The sequence below is a fragment of the Schistocerca americana genome, chromosome 8 (genome assembly GCF_021461395.2).
Source record: "Schistocerca americana isolate TAMUIC-IGC-003095 chromosome 8, iqSchAmer2.1, whole genome shotgun sequence".
Classification (NCBI taxonomy): Eukaryota; Metazoa; Arthropoda; class Insecta; order Orthoptera; family Acrididae; genus Schistocerca; species Schistocerca americana.
In genome coordinates this window covers 348,556,040-348,576,080 of record NC_060126.1, presented here as the reverse complement: position 1 = coordinate 348,576,080, position 20,041 = coordinate 348,556,040, and the positions used below count along the sequence as shown (strand labels likewise).

Sequence of the window (20,041 nt, the reverse complement as noted above, 5' to 3'; positions counted from 1 at the left end):
GCAGACCGTGCCGAGAAATTCACACGTAATGTAGCACTGCACATTGGCGACCGTAAAACTGAGATATCAACAGACACCTGCGGCTGACCACATTTAAGCATTATAATATTTGTACTGCGTTTCCTATTTTTCTAGTCATCTAATTTATACTACATACCACACGCAAAAGGTCTCGCAGCATTCTACCCGAGGTTTCTTTTCCGCTGACTACGAGCACGTTAAAACATGGCTAATTCTGAAAGTTAAGCGTAGAAAACCGATGTTATTCTTCAGTACGAAAGTCATTCTCGAATGAAATAGTACATTTATGTTCCATGAATTTAATCTCTCGAATCATGACTTCGAGAAAGTTTGAAGGAAAAAGAATAAAACACAATACATGTAAATTTTCCAGTTTGTGTGAGAACGTAAAATTAAATGGTGGAATAAAAACAATAATCAAAGAAAGGAAACGAACTACAAAATTAGTTCTCACCTCACTTAGATAGCAATTACCAACCCGTACTTAATGAAGGTTTTCTATCAATAGCAGACATCATTGTAGCGCCTCGCAATTTATGTTTACCCGTGTCTTGTAAATCACCGTGAAGTGTGTCATAGAAGAGTTTTGGACTTATCATATGACTTCTCTTCTGGTTCACGAATGATGATTATGTTATTACTTTCACGAGACCACCATGAGCGGTATGTGAGAAGTCGCAGGGTATGTAGTCTATAGATTACTCACTAAACATAGCGTTACACAAATTTTATACGGATATTTTTCACGAGATAACCCCAGCGTTTCCTAATTTAGATTTCTCAATTCCGTTTTAATTAACAAATGTGTCGCCATTCGTACACCTACTCTCTCTGTGCAACGGGTATATCTAGTCACTCCACACTTTCAGTTTCTTTCTGAGACTACTTTTAGAGAACAACAATATTTCTGTGCCCCGTGCCGAATCTATTAAGGCGTACCAGTCACAGTGAGAGTAAAAGGCTTAAACAAATACGAAAAATTTGCAAAGGAAAAGTTATTAAAATAGCATACGAACAAAAAGTTATTTGTTGTCATTTTTTGTTACAGTCTCCACTTCTTTGCAATAGAATCAGTTCTGATTGCTGGAAGGCTAGGGCAATTGTGATTTCTCTGAAAACAATGTATTTGTGCTGGCGCACGCTAACCAATAACTACGTTCAGCTAATTCAATGTAATAACAGATAATTCATATCGAATTTCGCTATTAAAACACTCCCCCACCGCCCCTCCTTCCCTCTATCGCCCGTGACCCGCAAGCATTTCAGTCTATTGCAGGTACCAGCAGCGTAAAACAGCGTTCCTTCCATCATTAAATTTTTTCAAATTATTTCACTAGCAGCTAGTTGTCGCGATAAACGTTCGGTGTGGTAATAGGATGCTTGTGACTAGCTCTGTTCAGCTACAAGTGCAATTCTGAATCTGCATAATTTCATTTATAAACAACAGGAAAACTGCTATTAAAAGTATTTCAAAGTAATATATATTCAAAATACCACTGTCAAAGATTCAACGCTCAGGAAGAGTTTTCTGCACTTCCGGGCAGAACAACGTAGGGATAATGAAGAGGTGGAGGTGCACCGTTCCCTAACACAAATTCGAAGATTGACACCTTCAACTTTTGTAGTCGTATCTTCCTCAGTTGCTTGTAATATTACGGTATATTCACAATTTTTACGTTTTGGACCGTCTGTCTACAACTGTGTGAAACACAATTTTCGTGCCATACGCGTTTCGCCTTTATTCTCTGCAAGGGAACTCCAGTGGCCTGGAATACGTACATTTTGGGGCAGTGTACCCATAGGTTATAAACGATTCTGGTGTTGGTTTTTGCTATGATGTAGTAATATTTTAAAGTCTACTTGCAGGTTGCGTGGATAACTTTCTACATATTACGCTTCTGTTCCATTTCTAGTGCCGTTCCGCTTCTTATAACTGCCACTTGGGGTCTTTTCCGCATTTCACAGCACTAGGAACTGAACACCTGTTTTGGTGCGAAACTTGTGTTTCATTCAGTTGCAGTCAGACGATCCAGAAAATAAAAATTATCAATATATCGAGGAGTGGGAGATCTAGACATTCAGTTTTAGCAGTATGTTTTATTCAGCAGACTTTTATCTTTTTTTTTTTTGCCAGGTTCTTTTTCTAGTGGTGCAATTCAACTGTCGCGGAGATGATCATGGAGGAATAAGTGACATTTCACCTAGCATTGCAATCATACGTATGAATTCATATTTTACAACAGTTTAATTTCATAATGTCACATTGTTTTCAATAAACTTCGTAATTTTTTGTGTAAATTCTTACTATTATTAACAACCACTAGCTTCTAGTTCAGCATAATGGAAAAAATGTTGCGGCAATGGTTGCACAAGTCAGAACGATGGTAAGAGTTGTTCCTAGATGTATCGACGCCGTACAAATTTGGTATCATCCTATTTTCTGAAACTGACAGTGCCATTATCAAAGGTTTCCTTTTATGCCATTGATTAATCGTATTTATATTTTTAGAAGAAAAAAGTACAGCTTGCTTACCTAAGACTTCTTGTTGTGTGCCACCATTGTCAGTCATGAGCGATTTTGTGTTCTTATCTTGACGTTGCATCACATCCGATTCTTAAATCTAGTCAAGAGTAATGTAAAAGTACTTTGACATACCAGTCTTTTTAGTCGCTAAGCATTTCCTCTGCTCTCCGTCGGAGCGCGCCATATTTTGTAAATTTAGTGTCTGTTGCTAATGCAGTATGTGATGAGTGCTGTCTGTGTCTGCTGTTCCCAGCCGGTGGATGGTCGCCGGAAAGGCTGACCCTGAAATGCCTAAGCGCATGTACATCCACCCGGATAGCCCATCCACGGGCGAACAGTGGATGCAAAAAGTCGTTTCCTTCCATAAGCTGAAGCTGACCAACAACATTTCCGACAAGCACGGCTTTGTAAGTACTGTACGTTCGTATCCACCACATTATTATTCTCTTTTTCTCTTTTCCTTCACTAGATGTCGTAGTTTGTAGTTTGCATGTTTGAAGCGCAAGCGTTGTGGGTCACCTCTGATGAATACTGAAAACCAGACAGGTGCAACAAGAGAGCTGTTTGAAAGTTTTGGACGCGCTTGACAGCCACATAATTGAGGACAATCAGCTGAAAATATCGGAGATATATTTTATAGTAAATAATATTATGAAACAGAAAAACGAATTACTGTGCACCAAGTCTCGCTCTAAGTTTATACTTTACTCTAATGTGATATTGAGCAGCAAAAGCAGCATTCAGGAATTGGGACTTTTTATATCGTGCAATCATGTATTCAGTTACGTGTATAATTCATAAACTGTTGTTTAATTGCAACAGTTTGTTTTCATTTGAAATGTTATAGACGACCACGTCCAATTAGATAGCAACATCATCAGGCTGAATAGTATGCTAATCAGAAGAGTGGTGGCGAAAAAGTAGTTCTGTACTTAAAATAACTATAGATTTTTAAAGCGTTCCTGGAAGATATAGCCCATTTACCACAGTTCTGATTGCTACTTGCCCACGTTAGGTTGGCAAAGCTGGTAAACACAACGTCCATAGAAAGTTATGAGGGCTCTGTACTACAGAAGCTTTACTACTAGCCAGCGTGTGACAACCACTAAACACACATTGTGTGTTTCAGAAATATAGTGAACAGTGTTGATGAAATTACTTACTACGCAGTTTTAGCAGATTGCTCATTGCAGGAATTTTAAAACCTAGTGGTTCTGTTCAATGTTGCCAACTATTAACGTTTTAGCTGTGTACCTACCATAGTTGATGTAAGCATCTAAGAAGTTGGTTTTTAATTCTCAGCATGCCTAAGAACGACAGCTCTTAATATTTAAAGTCCGAAATAAAGTTCAAAATTCACTGTAGAACTATTGGATCGTTCGAAGAACCTTATTTGAAAGTGATTTTATTCATTTTGAGTACTATAGACTTTTGAATTACTAGCACTGGGAACAGTACACTGAAATTCAGTTGCCTGCAAGCCTATGTATAGTACAAGGAATATGTATTTCTAACGCACTTGGTAATCATGTGCATTTCACACAGATAATTTTAAAATGAGATTGCGTAATGTGTTGTTAAAGGATGTATGGCAATAACGTTGTACACGTAAGTGTAGCAGTATTTCGGTAAACACCTACATTCAAAAATTCTACAGTCTCATTCACCGTTTGAATCCTATAATTGTTTCGTAGTAGTGCTTCGAACATCGTATCACCAAAACCGCTAAACCCGACTACCGTCACAATTGACTGTCACCGTAGTGACTCAAGTATAGATACTGTGACTGCCCTGAACATTTGTTTCGACTTGCTACCAGTCATATTATTTATTTTGTTTTTTAAGGGGAGAGCACAATTGAATTAACAGACACTAAATACTAAGAAAGAAGCATATGGAATATCAGACCAACTATGTGACTGGACCCAAGAGTTTATTGCAAACATAACACAGAATGTCATTCTCAACGGAGAGAAGTCTTCAGATGTAAAAGGAACTTTGGTCGTGCACTCAGAGAGTGTGATAGGACTATTACTTTTCACAATATATATAAACAGCATTGTGGATAACGTCGGAAGTTCCGTGAGACTTTACGCAGATAATGTTGTTCTATACAGAGAAGTCGCAACCCGCCAGGAAAACGCAGCAAAGTGCAAGAGGACCTGCGGAGTATTGACGCCCGGTGCAGGGATTGGGAATTGATTCTTAACGTGTTGTGCACAAATAGGCAGAAAAGTCCATTGCTGTCTAATAACACGACCGCAAAACAATCACTGGAAGCAATCACATCCGTAAAATTTCTAGGAGTATGAGTGCAGATTGGTTTAAACTTGAACGACCACATGAAATTAATAGCCAGTAAAGCAGATGCCAAACTGGGATTCACTGGAAAACTCCTCTGGATTTACAAAAACGACGTTGAATCAATACTTGATTATTTTTCATCAGCGTGGGCTCCACACCAGAGAATAGGGGAAACGCAAAATGTCCAAAGAAGAGCGGCGCATTTCGTTGCATGTTTAGTAAACGCGAAAGGGTCGCGGAGATGTTCTGCCAGCTCCAGTGGCAGAGAGACGCGTTCTGCACGGCGTTCTGATTTACTGCTCGAATTCCGAGAGCGTAAATTCCTGGAAGAGTTTACCAGTATACTCCTTCTTCCTACTTATATCTCCCAAAAAAGGCTAAGGACGCTTACGAACAATCTTTCTTACTGCGAACCATTCGCGACTGGAAGACGAAAGGGGGAAGTGACAATGGTATGCAAAAAGTAAACCTCCGCCAACATTGTACATGGGTCTGTGGACTGTAGACGTAGGTACAACTTAACCTTTACGTATTTTAGTTCAAATTCGAAACACGTAATTTGATATCATCGCTATGTCCTGTAACCAGAGAGAAAGGCCTCACTTGAAGACAGAATTTCTCTATATAGTGGGCGGCAATGGGGCAGTCTGACTGTAGCGCAGGACAGATTAAATGTAATTGCTGCGCGGAGGGTGTGTGTCGGCGAAGATGGCACTACGCTCCACCACGGGGGAGCGCCTCCCCGTCTTGGCGAACAATGGAGCGGGTCGGCCATTGTGCTCCGAGGGGGCCCGTAGACAAATTGTGTCTTGCAGGGGTCGCGCGCCGATGACTCGCGCCCAGCCGGAGTCCGGCCTGTGGGCACATCAAAGCAGGCTGCCGGAGCGTCTTCGATATTCGTGGGAAGAAAATTCACTAGTGGACGGGATAACACGTGAGGCGGTGTTTTGCATACATTAAACCTGAAGAAAGTTCTGAGGTCCACTATTTAGCTGAATTTAATGCACTGGAGAAAGCAGGGGAGCTTAAACAAACGACTGGCTGGCTCTGAGCACTGTGCGACTTAACTTCTGAGGTCATCAGTCGCCTAGAACTTGGAACTAATTAAACCTAACTAATCTAAGGACATCACACACATCCATGCCCGAGGCAGGATTCGAACCTGCGACCGTAGCGGTCACGCGGTTCCAGACTGAAGCGCCTTTAACCGCACGGCCACACCGGACAAACGACTGGAACCTACGTGATATACTGATACAGAGTTCATTCAACTCGTTGTCATAAGTTCGGGACCTAACCATCGTTTCGCCCTAGGACTTTCTGTGTGACATTCGAGACACCTTTCACCTAGTACGAAGAACTGTAAAAGTACACAAATTTCTATTACTTTCTACAGCAACAACATAAAGTGTGCGCTACCTTGCAACTACCCAAAAACATTTTAAGGGCTTCTTTCTTCGGCCTAATAGTGAAACGTGTTATTCCTGAAAATTTCGTGTTACACTTCAGCTGTGCGGTATCGACTGACACCTGTCACAAACGATGAGCAATTATACACGGCGGATGCGTGCACCGGTTCCTCACGTTATCTTTAATTCAAAAATAAATACGCGTTTTGGAATGCTTTTTATTAAAATGTTAAGTATTCTCGCTGTTGTTCCACAGTCATGTCGAACGCCTGTATTTCTGTATTTAAAAGCCCAGAATTGCGGAATGTAACATCGAACGATAATAATCCAAATTATTTTATGTCAGCATTTTACGCAGCAAGTACAGAACTATTCGTTCTATAAGTTCAAAAGCCTTTCTTGTGCTAAATTATATGTTCCATACTCGTTTCGCCTTATGCAGTAGTCATGATCAGTCGATTTATTTCTTGCATTGTGCTGTTTCGTTTGTACATATGATACTTTTATTCATATAAAAATTATGGCGTGAATAGTTTCTGGTCTATAGGTACGGGACCTAAAGAAAAAAACAAAACTAATCTTGGAAAAATAAATCTATTGAAGAGGCCTTTAATATAAATGTCAAAACTTGAGCGTAACGTAAAGAAACCTTACTTTACAGGAAGAAAAGGCTTTTGAATTTATAGAAAGGATAGCAGTTCAGTAAAAATTAATTTTCGTCGGTAGAATCTACCAGAAGTGCAGTAGTTGACGTACAAGTGCTTTAATATTACTTTGGCATATTTTTTGACGTTCTGGGCGACAGACATTCCTCAGTTACGCTGATAGAAGCTACAAGAGCGGAGGACGAGAAAGCTATGCACTGCTTGAGGTGGGCGAGACATTTGCGCAATATAGCGGATAAGAAAAGAGTGCGGTATGTGCAGAATACGGGTAGTTGACTCTACGAAAATTTCACCCGGAACGTTTATTAGACGAATCCGAATTGGCAGGATTCATATTAAGGCTTGACATGAAACACATATATAAAGATTTCCCTCTGAAGAGTGAGCAAAGGCTCTTGGGATAAGCGTGCATTTTTGGATTTTTGAACTACTGCCCTGCTAATTGTTGAAGACTTGCGCCTAGAGTACTTAAAACATAGAAGTAAAGTACGCCGTGGACAGAGGTGGTATATCGGCGAGCAGGGCCGTCAGAACGCACGCCAATGGAGATCGTTTGGAGCGTTTGGAGCAATGCCCTCCAACCAGCTCGAGATTTTGACGATCTAACGCGCCAATTGGATATAATTTGGCACGACAACCCTCAGAAGGACACCCAACAATTCTGTCAGTGTCAAGCCGAATAACTGCTTGCGTAAGGGCTAACGCGTTTGGAGTTGCTCAATCTGTGACGCTCTTTCTCTTGCACAAACCGTGCAATTTTTCTGAGTAGCAATCATCTGTCTGTCTGTGCATGTACGTCACTCTTACGGAATTCCGCCCCATTCGCATAATTCCTTCGAGGTGCGTCTTTTTTTCTTTGAGTGTATTTCAAATTTTGAGAGTTGTTACTCTCTTTGGTTGAGAGCTACGGCCGGCGCTCAAATGGAGTGTTTTTGAGAAGCAGCTTAGGAACGTTGCACACGATTTCGCCCAGCATAAACTGCCTCTTAGAAGAAAGATTAAGGAAAGGCAAACCTACGTTTCTAGCATTTGTAGACTTAGAGAAAGGTTTTGACAATGTGAACTGGAATACTCTCTTTCTAATTCTGAAGGTGGCAGGGGTAAAATACAGGGAGCGAAAGGCTATTTACAACTTGTACAGAAACCAGATGGCAGTTATAAGAGTAGAGGGACATGAAAGGGGAGCAAATGTTGGGAAGGGAGTGAGACAGAGTTGTAGACTCTCCCCGATACTGTTCAATCTGTATATTGAGCAAGCAGTAAAGGAAACAAAAGAAAAGTTCGGAGTAGGCATTAAAATCCATGGAGAAGAAATAAAAACTTTTAGGTTCGCCGATGACATTGTAATTCTGTCAGAGACGGCAAAGGACTTGCAAGAGCAGTTGAACGGAATGGACAGTGTTTTGAAAGGAGGGTATAAGATGAATATCAACATAAGCAAAACGAGGATAATGGAATGTAGTCGAATTAAGTCGGGTGATGCTGAGGGAATTAGATTAGGAAGTGAGACACTTAAAATAGTAAAGGAGTTTTGCTATTTGGGGAGCAAAATAACTGATGATGGTCGAAGTAGAGAGGATATAAAATGTAGACTGGCAATGGCAAGGAAAGCGTTTCTGAAGATGAGAAATTCGTTAACATCGAGTTTTGATTTAAATGTCAGGAAGTCGTTTCTGAAAGTATTTGTATGGAGTGTAGCCATGTATGGATGTGAAACATGGACGATAAATAGTTTGGACAAGAAGAGAATAGAAGCTTTCGAAATGTGGTGCTACAGAAGAGTGCTGAAGATTAGTTGGGTAGATCACATAACTAATGAGGAGGTATTGAATAGAATTGGGGAGAAGAGGAGTTTGTGGCACAACTTGACTAGAAGAAGGGATCGGTTGGTAGGACATGTTCTGCGGCATCAAGGGATCACCAATGTAGTACTGGAGGGCACCGTGGAGGGTAAAAATCATAGAGGGAGACCAAGAGATGAATACGCTAAGTATATTCAGAAGGATGTAGGCTGCAGTAGGTACTGGGAGATGAAGAAGCTTGCACAGGATAGAGTAGCATGGAGAGCTGCATCAAACCAGTCTCAGGACTGAAGACCACAATAACAACAAACTGCCTCTACGTACGTAAGAAATTAGTACTAGGGCTGAGAACAAAAAAAATGGATATAATTTAATGCTGCACTAATTTGACGGAAAATGTGCGTAGACTGTGGAGAGTTAACGGAAGATACGGATTCATATTAGGTCGTGCCCTTCAGGCAGTGTATTAGACTGACGTTTGCATTTTCTCCGAGGGAATAGCGACGGCGCAACAGAGGGGCTTGCGCCTTATATCGAGCACGGGTGAGTGCGAGGAGTATCGCGCGGCGGCGAGGGACCCGATGCGAGCCCAGCGCGCCGCAAAATGCGCCCGGCCACGGGGAGCGGAACGGAGTAAAGCTATTTCCCCCGCCGCCTGGGATTCGGGACGTGTGGGTCTGCTTGGCGAGGCTCCTGAGGGCGCGTGCGCCGGGAATCGATATCCCCGGCGGGGCGGAGCGGGACGCGGGCTGGGAACGGGCTGATTGCTGACTTGGCTGATGTCTTCTTTCCTGGTGCTGCTGCTGCTGCTGCTGCTGTTGCCGCCGCCACAATGGCGGAAGTTCGTCCCCGAGCTGAGTCAGAGGTGACCCACCGCAGCCGCACCGCAGATAGTTGCTCGCATGTTGCTGCATGCCGCCGAGGAAGCTCCTTGAACAGCTCCGTCCCTAATGACCTCGATGTCGACGGGACGCTGAACTGCAAGTCGTCGCATTTTCATTCGCTTCCGGCAAACACTACCCTGTGTGCTAGGTGGTTTTAGGTAGGTACTCCATAACAAACAGCTTTCTCAATACCTTCCCCATCGTAGACCAAGAAATTTTCGTGACTGTACCGAAAAAAGGCGTGACGGTAATGACACACGGCTGGATGAGCGTTTTTTCATTAAGCTATGAACTCTTTCTTGCTTTTCTGCTCGCCCTTTGACTGCACTGAAAAATGGTTGCTTCTTGGTGCCGGTACATACTTGATATTCGCGCTCGAATTTTCAAAACACGGAAATTCGTAAGCTAGCCTGACTGGAAGGGATTTTGAATGAAAGGAGAAAAGAGACTGCTACCCTCTCCCGTAGCCGTATCACAACGTTCACGTAGATTAAGTTCTGCGCTAATATCCAAAATCGGAATACTCGTAATTGTCAGACTAAGTTTAGCAAGTCAGTGATCAGTTGCCTGACTGCAGCATTTCATTTGGTGCGTCATAACAACAACATTGTTACCCACTGTCACTTTAGCCGGCGACATTCGTATAACAGTAGCAAAATCTAATGTTCTGAGTCCATATTTTAGAAAGAAAGCTGCTACAGTTCCTTTCACACATAATTCAGTATAGGACTTCTTTTTCCTTGCGCATTTTCGTAACAGATTGTGTGTTACTTTTCTCTCACCAGATAATCAGCAGAGCTGTGGAAAAGAGTTTCTCACGCAGTCTCTGCCGTCAATAGTTTCGTTTTGCGTTGCGTTTGCGATGTTTACAGTGTTCAGTCTTGTGAGCCGAGTGTTCTGAGTGCAGATCATCAGAATATTGGCAGGAATTTCTGGAAACAGCACGTGGTTTAACGAAATGTGGGCCCTTCAGACACACATGTGTTTGATATTATTTAAAAACAGTTCGCTGCTAATCTGATGGGTACGCATAGCCTCACATTATAAGTAATACAAAGTAATATTCCCAAGCTTATCCTTAGTTCTAGAGACTGAAAGTACGATAACTGTAATACGTGGCAAAACCTGTATGTTTCTTGACAAACGCCATTTCCAAACAAATAGGGACTTTCAAATGTATTCCATGCACTCACCTCTGGTTACCCATTATTTCTATTTTTCCTTCTCCAAACGCAAATCACCACGAAGTAATTGACTAGAGCGTGTGAAAATTCATTTTCTGTACCTCTGTTGATCATCTACTAAAAGAGAATCAACGCACAATCTTTGATTAAAAATGCATTAATGAAAAAAAAAGCGACATGAGGAGTAGTGTGTCAACCAATTCCGAAAAGCAACAGTGGTTGGAATATCGCAGTGTAGCAACTGATTATTTACATTCCAAATTAATTTTGACACTTCTGAGTACTTCGACCGTGTTGATAAGGGATTTCTTTTACTCCCTCCAGACGACGCCTTACAAGAAAACAACACAAATGTGTAATAGCGCGTTCAAGTTCTTCCGTGAACTGTGCAGCGGCAAAAATCTTGTCGGACAATGGTCTGTTAAGCATTCTGCGATTGCTGCTTCCTTATATCGTTGTTCACGTCAGTATCTTTCAGTGCTGAAAGACTGAGTCCACAAAAGGAAATTTCTAATGTTAAATTCGAGCATGAGTTTGCTGCTCCATGCCGCCACATCCTTGAAAAGCCTAATCGTAGGTCATTCAGTAACGCGTTATATATATTTTTAGAGAAGCATATCTAACAAATTTGTCAATTCCTATGCACATTAGAATACCAAATATTTAACATCCTGTCTTTCTGTGCAGTTTCTTTCGTCTTTGAGTGTACCCAGGACACTATCGTAAAAGTAGTAAATGCACAGTTGAAATTCATGGAATGTAGGTGTGTTATAGAAATTTGTGATGCCAAGAATACACTCCAAAATGTGTTATTTTTTGATATGCAAAGGCTTTTGCTGGAACGTTTTCAACTAGCCTAGCAAATTTAAAGCTGTTCAGTGAGCTTCCTCTGTTATTTTACGATTTATACATATTTTTTTCAGGTTTGCTACACAGAAAATATTTGTTATATATCGTTGCTGTTGTTTTCTTGTACTGCCACTTAATTCATCTTAAATTAGCGCTAAATTAAGCAACAGAAAATTTATGGATTATCTCCTCCATTACGCGTATGCCGGAACTACTGCAACCTGGTGCCTACATATTTTTTGACGGAGTTGATTTTGTGTTTTGGTGTCTTACTATCAACAGAGAACATTTTTTTCTGTTTTTGCAATTCAGCATTCAATATCATTCTCAATGTAGTTGATTAAACATAAATGCTAGATGAATAGATTTTTTATTAAATTTATTTTAACCATCAGCTGTTTTTTTGTCCCAATAGTCATCTACGGTTTCTGTTATTAACCATCATCCAGGATGTAGTGTATAACAGATTAGATAAAAACATCCCATATTCTTTCGAAAATGAACAATATCGAAATTATCTGGTGAAATTGTACAAACACCTGACATAATTTGTCTTAGAATACTGACAGTCATATCTCATGTCAAATAGACAAACAACACAGGAAAAACACAACGAACCATTGCTAATTCTAAGACAAACTGTGTCAGGTGTTTGTACAATTTCACTGGATAAATTCGATATTGTTCAGCTTCAAAGGAATAATGGGTGCTTTTAACTAATCTGTTGAACCCTTCATCCTGGATGATGGTTAATAACCGAAACCGTAGATGACTAATGGAACAAATAAACAGCTGATTGTTAAAATGCACTTTATAAAGTACTTTACGGCTATTGAGCATCACTCTATGGAAATATTACGAATATTTTGTTGTCGATGGTATTGTCCGAAATCCGAATAATGGTCTGAAGACAAGAACTATTAGAAAACGTAAAAATTATACTCAAATATTTTTAGGATATAGTCTTCATGATGGGATTTCTTCGTTGCATATCTAACTGAAAATGAACTGCTCATTATTTTGTGGTCAACCGACATGCGATCAGAAGTTGGTCTCAATGAATGACTATCGGATTACCTGATGATTACGTTTTGGTCTTATTCCTTATTCTTTTGCCATCCAAACATTTATAACCTTCAAGATGCTTGACCATCTAACGTTCATGGCAGAATGTATTTAATCAAGGGTACGAACAGCTCTACATCATCACCTTCAGCGTGTTAATGTGATTTTTGAGCATTGACTATTTCTACATTGACGATGATATTCCAGACAGATTTTATTATAAACGTGGGTTGAATGCCTATGTAGCAGTAATGGTTCGCAACATAGGAAACGTGCACTTTGAGCAAGAGAAAGAGTAAGAAAGCGGCAGATACCGTCGGCGGTGTTATCAGCAACACTGAGTTACGGGCTCGGAGGAAGCAGCGGGCGCACAGTAGAGACCGATGCGCGGGCGACCAATTATTTAGCGCCGCGGGAGGGCCAGTCGATATGGTTATCGGCGATGCCGTGCGTGTGTCCCGCCTGGCCAGCTGAATATTTCACGCGCGCTTTCGTGCTGCAGCGCCGCGTCCGTGCTATCGCTGAAACTCTTTCCGCCACCTGCGGGCAAAAATCACGTAACAGGCGCCACGAGGGGCAGCCTTCCTAGTAAATCATGTTGGGTTACTTCTGTGTGTATGCTAGTACATCCATTTTACGTGTGAGAGATGTAGTTGCCAGGACTAGAATTACGCGTTTGTCAAAGCGTTGTTGTTTGGAAAGTAAACACTCGTACTAAAAAAAATGGTTCAAATGATTCTGAGCACTATGCGACTTAACTTCTGAGGTCATCAGTCGCCTGGAACTTAGAACTAATTAAACCTAACTAACCTAAGGACATCACACACATCCATGCCCGAGGCAGGATTCGAACCTGCGACCGTAGCGTTCGCTCGGTTCCAGACTGTAGCGCCTAGAACCGCACGACCACTCCGGCCGCCAACACTCGTACTAACTTCTAAGTATGCTAGAGCCGAATGACTTAGAACCGTTGCGTTTTTTTTTTTAACCATTTTGTGGTTAGCGGTCTCTCAACATGGATATAAATCGGATACCCGTACATCTGGCATTTATGGGAAAGGTAGTTACCGTCAAGCTATCGAGCTTAGCGATACTGTAAAGGCAAGAATATATTTCTGACCATAACCCAAGAGCTATACATCACTGCTCTTGCTGGTACAATGCTGCTGAGGGAAAGGTCAGTCTCTTGACAGTAATACGCTTCTCGAAAAATATCAGTTGAAAAAGTATATGTGTCGTGATCATAACTACGCTGAAACACAAGAATTCAGATTAATTCAGATCCGGTACGGTGCTTAAAATGGCCTTGCCGCAGTGGTAACATGAGTTCACCGAAGTTAAGCGCTGTCGGGCTGGGCTAGCACTTGGATGGGTGACCATCCAGTACGCCGAGCGCTGTTGACAAGCGGGGAGCACTCAGCCCTTGTGAGGCACACTGAGGAGCTACTTGATTGAGAAGTAGCGGCTCCGGTCTCGTAAACTGACATACGGCCGTGGGAGCGGTATGCTGACCACATGCTCCTCCATATCCGCATCCAGTGACGCCTGTAGGCTGAAGATGACTCGGCGGCCGGTCAGTACCGTGGGCCTTCATGGCCTGTTTGGGTGGAGTTTAGTTTAGTTTTATGGTGCTTAAAAACGAACGCGAGTATTTATTTGCCAAACGGAAGCGTGTTTAGTACCAATCCTGACATACGGCCGTGGGAGCGGTATGCTGACCACATGCTCCTCCATATCCGCATCCAGTGACGCCTGTAGGCTGAAGATGACTCGGCGGCCGGTCAGTACCGTAGGCCTTCATGGCCTGTTTGGGTGGAGTTTAGTTTAGTTTTATGGTGCTTAAAAACGAAAGCGAGTATTTATTTGCCAAATGGAAGCGTGTTTAGTACCAATCCCAGCGAGACTAAAAAAATGGTCTTTACCTGAAATGCGTCGTCTATTGCATAGTTCCAACAAAAAATCCCAAGTTAATTTTATAACGACTTATTTTTGGACTGAAGAATATGGATCCTAGTTTTTCTTACATCTAAAGCGGTTATTAGTACGTATTTTCAGTGAGAAGTATGTACTGTATATAACAGCAGAAGTATACGCTGTTAACATTTTATACAGCAGGGAGTCGCTATTAATCGTCATTTGAAAGATTTCATTCCTCATTCTCCTCCAAATGAACTACTTTTACGTCTCCAATTAATTCACTATCGACGAATCGTCTTATACAGTCTCGCTGGCCACAGAAATCTGACGGTTTCTTCGCACTCCAAAAGTTTTCTTTCTTGAATTTTTCAGCATAGCTGTAATGGTGATGATTCTTTCTTTTGACAAACTGCCTACTGGCTTCTGTCTCGGGTTCTTCAGTCCTACGTTCATCTAATGATTTTTCTGACGTTTCACCAGCACGAGTGGCTGACATTGTCAAAGCTTCACCCTCCATTGCCGGTGGTGGGTGAAGCTTTGACAATGCCAGCCACTCGTGCTGGCGAAACGTCAGAAAAATCATTAGATGAACGTCGGCCGAAGAACCCGAGACAGAAGCCAGTAGGCAGTTTGTCAACAAGTGGCCACGAAAGCCTCAACAATTTTGTATTCTTTCTTTTGTTACTTGCGACGCAATGATTGAGACACTGGTTTCATTTATGGGTCGAGAAGATTTCAAATTGTAATCCGCGCATCGAGGTACAGGTTCTACTGAACGATGTTAGTGTTATTGTTTCAGAAAAATCTCAGACGATTGTTTGGACCAACAGAGCCCAGATGAGATAGTATTCCGTCTTTAATATTCGCGATATAGAAAGGACTTGAAATTTAAATTATTTCACCTCTTTCATCTGAGTTTTGACTACTGCCCCAAGCAATTAGCACAGGCATTTTTTAAAAATTCTTTTGTATACTGTATGGGAGTTCCAGAAAATCTGATTACGGAATTCAGTCGCTCCTCAAAAATAATAAAATAAGGATTCGTATGGTAGGGAATGAGACAGAATATGGCGATAGTCAAGAAATTAGACAAGGTTGTCCAGTGTGCCTCATCTTTCACAATAATCGTACTGACGGTATCATTAGTAATGACACATTACGAAGTGATAATATAAATTACATGGCGCTGCTATTTCTACTATTTGCCTGTGATAAACTTATAATACGAGGATCAGAAGAAAACTTTTAAATTAAAGTAGACAAATAACTGAACAAGGCAGATGACGTAGACCAAAAATTGGCCAGATTCAGACAATTATGTGAAGCCATGCAACGTACATGAAATATAACGTGGGAAAGAAACGTTAATTAAACTTTACATGGTAGTAGCCATGCCTTTGCTGCTGAGTGTTTGCGGATGTCGGATCCTAGAAACTGATCAATAATGACGAAATAAGTCAGTCATCGGACCTTTAAAGAAACATTGATATGAGACAAGAACTAAATGAAGAGATCATTACCACTGTAAATAAAAAAAATGCAAACCGGACTGCGATCTAATGTACATCTAATGACAGAACAATTAAAGCTGCAACGCTATATAACCCAGTAGGAAAAAGAAACGTTAGATATCCCTTAAAGTACGCGTGAACAATTCTGAGGGGGTTAAATATCTTCAACATTTCGCGGCCTTTTCAGCAACTGTATAAATATTTTTATTTTAATTTTAATATAGAACAGTCTCAGTTGCACCGTTTACCCAGAATTTACCTAGGTTTCAGTCGGGATAACCCAACCTCCTTCAGATTAACAGTAACTACCGTCTGTCCATAGTGGACATCGTCAAACTAAAACTACAAATCCATAAATTATCGTCAGACTATAAAACTTATCTGGCACTGCCTCGGCCCCACTTTGCGACCGCGATGCGGCAGCACTAGTGCTGTACTGGAAATTAAATTAAAATTAAAATTAATTCTGAGGGGGAATAGGCCAATGAGCTTAATCGTTGCAGACAGTAATGCTGATGATGATGATGACCATATATTACCCGTCTTTCCCTACAACCTACAGCTGTTTTCCTGAGAATTTCGAACATCTTACATTGTCGATTGCTTTTTCTAGGCCATCCCCCCCGTCGAAGGTTCGAGTCCTCCCTCGGGCATGGGTGTGCGTGTTGTCCTTAGCGTAATTTAATTTGTGTGTAAGCCTAGGGACCCCCAGCAGTTTGGTCCCGCAGAACCTTACTACAAATTTTCAATTTCTAGGTCAACAAGTGTTATAAACGTATCTTGATTTGTCGCAAGTCTCACTTCCCCGATCAAGCGCAACACTGGACCGAATCGTTCAGTAAAGTCAGAGCCACTGGCCGCCCCGATCTAGAGCTCCGCCCCTGATGATCCGGCCGTCAACGGCCCGCTGAACCCTTCACGCCGGCTCCCTCGCAGTGGCCCACGCGCCGCCAGCGCCGCTTCCTGCGCGCTTACCTGCCGGACCGCCGCGGCGCGCCAAAGAGCGCGCGGGCCTTTATTTTAGAGCGGGCCGGGCCCTGCCTATCTGAGCAAAGAGGCGCTCGGCCCCTTTCAAGGTGTAATCTTAGATGCTGGGAAAAGCGAGCGCCCGTGTTATTCTACCCCCTCCACCCGACCCCTGGGCCAATACGTCCTCCTCCTTTCTCTCATCCAGTGCCCCCCTCCGCTCGATCCTCTGTTTCTGGTTCCGCCGGTCTTTCTGGGGTACCTACGTACACAGTGACCCCCGCGACGATGGTTGTGTCGGCGGCGGCCAGAGTGGTTGAAAAACTCAAACACGGCGCGGCTGGACGCATACCGCGACCCCCACCCCCTCCCTAGCCCACCGCTCGCTGCCGCTGGAGTGCGAGGGGGTGAGGAGGGGGAGGGGGGTGCATCCTGCCGCGGTGATATTTGCGCAGGCGGCGCGCTCGGCCTAAGTAGCGCTCTCGAGTTGCTGTTGTCCTTGGCGGCGGCGGCGCGCGTTTGACGAGGTGGACACCGCTCCCCGGCGCCTAATTGAGTTTCGCTGTCAGGGATGCAGCGCCTCCGGACCCCACAACCTGAAACCACTGGGGCCGGCGCCAGCGCCCAACCTCGGACACGCCGTCCTGCTGAACCTTCTACTCTCCCTTTTTTTTCTCCTCCCCTTTTAGGGATGCGCCCTCCGCGTATTTTTCCGGGTCGCTTTCGCCGTTGTCTGTCCGATCGCATCCAGTTCAATGACCTCATTGTCTAACGTCTGTAGATGCAGAACCTGGGAAGATCTTTCTAGAGATACTGGCAAGCAAACAGGCGCAGTGGTCCACCATTTAGAAAGGATGCCAGTTCAAATCCAATTTCTAGGTAGTGTCCTCTCGTGTTTTCCCTGGTCGCTTCAGCTGTTGCCTTTCGTATTGCATCCAGTTCAATGACCTCGTTATTTAGCGTTTGCAGATTCATAAACTAAGAAGGTATCTTTAGTAATACTTCCAAGCAATAAGACGCAGTGATCTGCAATTTAGGAAGGACGCCGGCTCAAATACCATTTTTGGGTTGTGCCGTCCCCATTATTTTCCAGGTCGCCTTCGGTGTTGCCTTTCCGATCGCATCTAGTTCGATGACCTCGTTGTAGCGTATGCAGATGGAGAAACTAGGAGGATATTTTTGACAGTACTACCAAGCACTGAGACGCAGTGGTCTAGTATTTTGGTTCACGCTGGTTCAAATTCCCGTGTGATCAACGATATATGTTTTCCGCAATTTTCCTGAATCGTTTCCCGCGAAGTCTAAGGGACCTTGACAAGGTTCGCTCGGTTTCTCCTGTCGGAGGTTTCGAGTCCTCCCTCGGGTATGGGTGTGTGTCTTGTCCTTAGTTAGTTTAAGTTAGATTAAGTAGTGTGTTAGCCTAGGAACCGATGACCTCTGCAGCCTGGTTTCATAGAAAATTTACCTGAACCGCTTAAAAGCGAATGCTGAGATGGGTCCCCGAAAAAAAAGACATGGCTGATATTCTTCCTCAACCCGAGTTTGCCACTAAGGATCTCTTCGTCGACGAGACAGTAAGCAATAATCCTCCTTCCTATTGTTAAAGTGACTCTGTAGCAGTACAACAGGAAAGATTCTAAATGCGGTTTAATGCAACAGAGAAGAGCCCCTAAATTTGTAAGACGGTTAGAGCAGACCCGAGTAGCGCCACCGACATATTTGACAGGCAGAAATGGTACACAAAGCAAAACGAAGAAAGAAATACACGGGCACCTACGAAAACCCTTAGCCTTATGATAGGATGACAGCGCTTAATGCCAGGGCTACTTGCTTAAGTTAGTACTCCGTCTAGCGTCCTTGCATGTAGATGTTTAGAGACAGTTCTCCAACATCTTTGCCCGGCAACACTTGCTTTATACTTCCAAACCGGTCTCTGCGCAACTTATTGATGAAAGGCTGTATGCTACACTAAAACAATACGGATTACTGTCGTCGATTAGTTATCCAACAATCTTTGCAGGAGAGAACGTTGCACAACTTATTTACAAGAGCTTGATTTACAAGTGTCAACGATTTTCTCCATCTGTTTCTTAACTCTCAAAATAATATAAAACAAACCACCAAGAAATACATCACAAGCTTTACACACAAAAATAGATACATATTGAAGAAGTTGTACGAAATGTTTTTACAAAATGATGAATAAATGGCTCAAGTTGGTGATGCATTTTGTCTTCTTTTAGAGAAGATATAATTTTTTTTTACAATAGGGTCATTCTTAGAGTCACTTATAAACAGGTTAAATTCTTCCGCAGCAAGCAGTGACTTAGTCACATGGCGACACCATCAATAGCGGGGTGGGCAGCGATGAGAGAGCAGTACCTCCATGCACTTGTTGCTCTGGTCAGCACGCTGTTATCTCATTAGCATACATGTCTCTTCCTGAAGCCGTTAAATACGACATTAACTATCCTAAAAAGTCTACGTAAACTATAGGGACTCGCTTCTGTGGCCTGTAGCCGCTAAATCAGTTATTTCAGTGATACGCTGCTCCATGAAGCCGGTTCTGCTCTAAAGCGGCTAGGGGAGGTAGATAAAATTGGCTGACATCGTGAGATGGTGATTGGTCAGCGCATAATACCTTTTTACCATATTGTTTCCTGATGAGTTGAGTGCAGTTACAAAGGCTGCCCCAATATCTTATTAGGTGAGGTCATGACTGTCATTCTTGTGTGGTACTACAACATGCCATCAACTAACAGCAAGAATTCAACTACATAACTCCTGGGGGAGAAACGTTCCTAGAGACCGAGTGGTTATTTGTTTCACAAAATATAAGGCATGGTGGAATTGCAACCTAGAGTCAGTCCGCAACTGAAGGACGTCCAGGTGTGCCTACTGACATGTACGGTGCTGGTCCGTTGGGAACTCATTTACTAT

The 20,041-nt window shown here is 42.6% G+C and overlaps 1 protein-coding gene across 1 annotated transcript in view; it reads left to right on the top strand.

Annotated features, from left to right (window-relative positions):
- LOC124545846 (optomotor-blind protein-like) overlaps positions 1-20,041 on the top strand; it is a 493,801-nt gene that overhangs the window by 218,105 nt on the left and 255,655 nt on the right. The window contains exon 4 of the mRNA XM_047124804.1: positions 2,799-2,961. Within this exon, the coding sequence (XP_046980760.1) occupies positions 2,799-2,961 (163 nt within the window). The remainder of the gene's footprint in view (positions 1-2,798; positions 2,962-20,041) is intronic.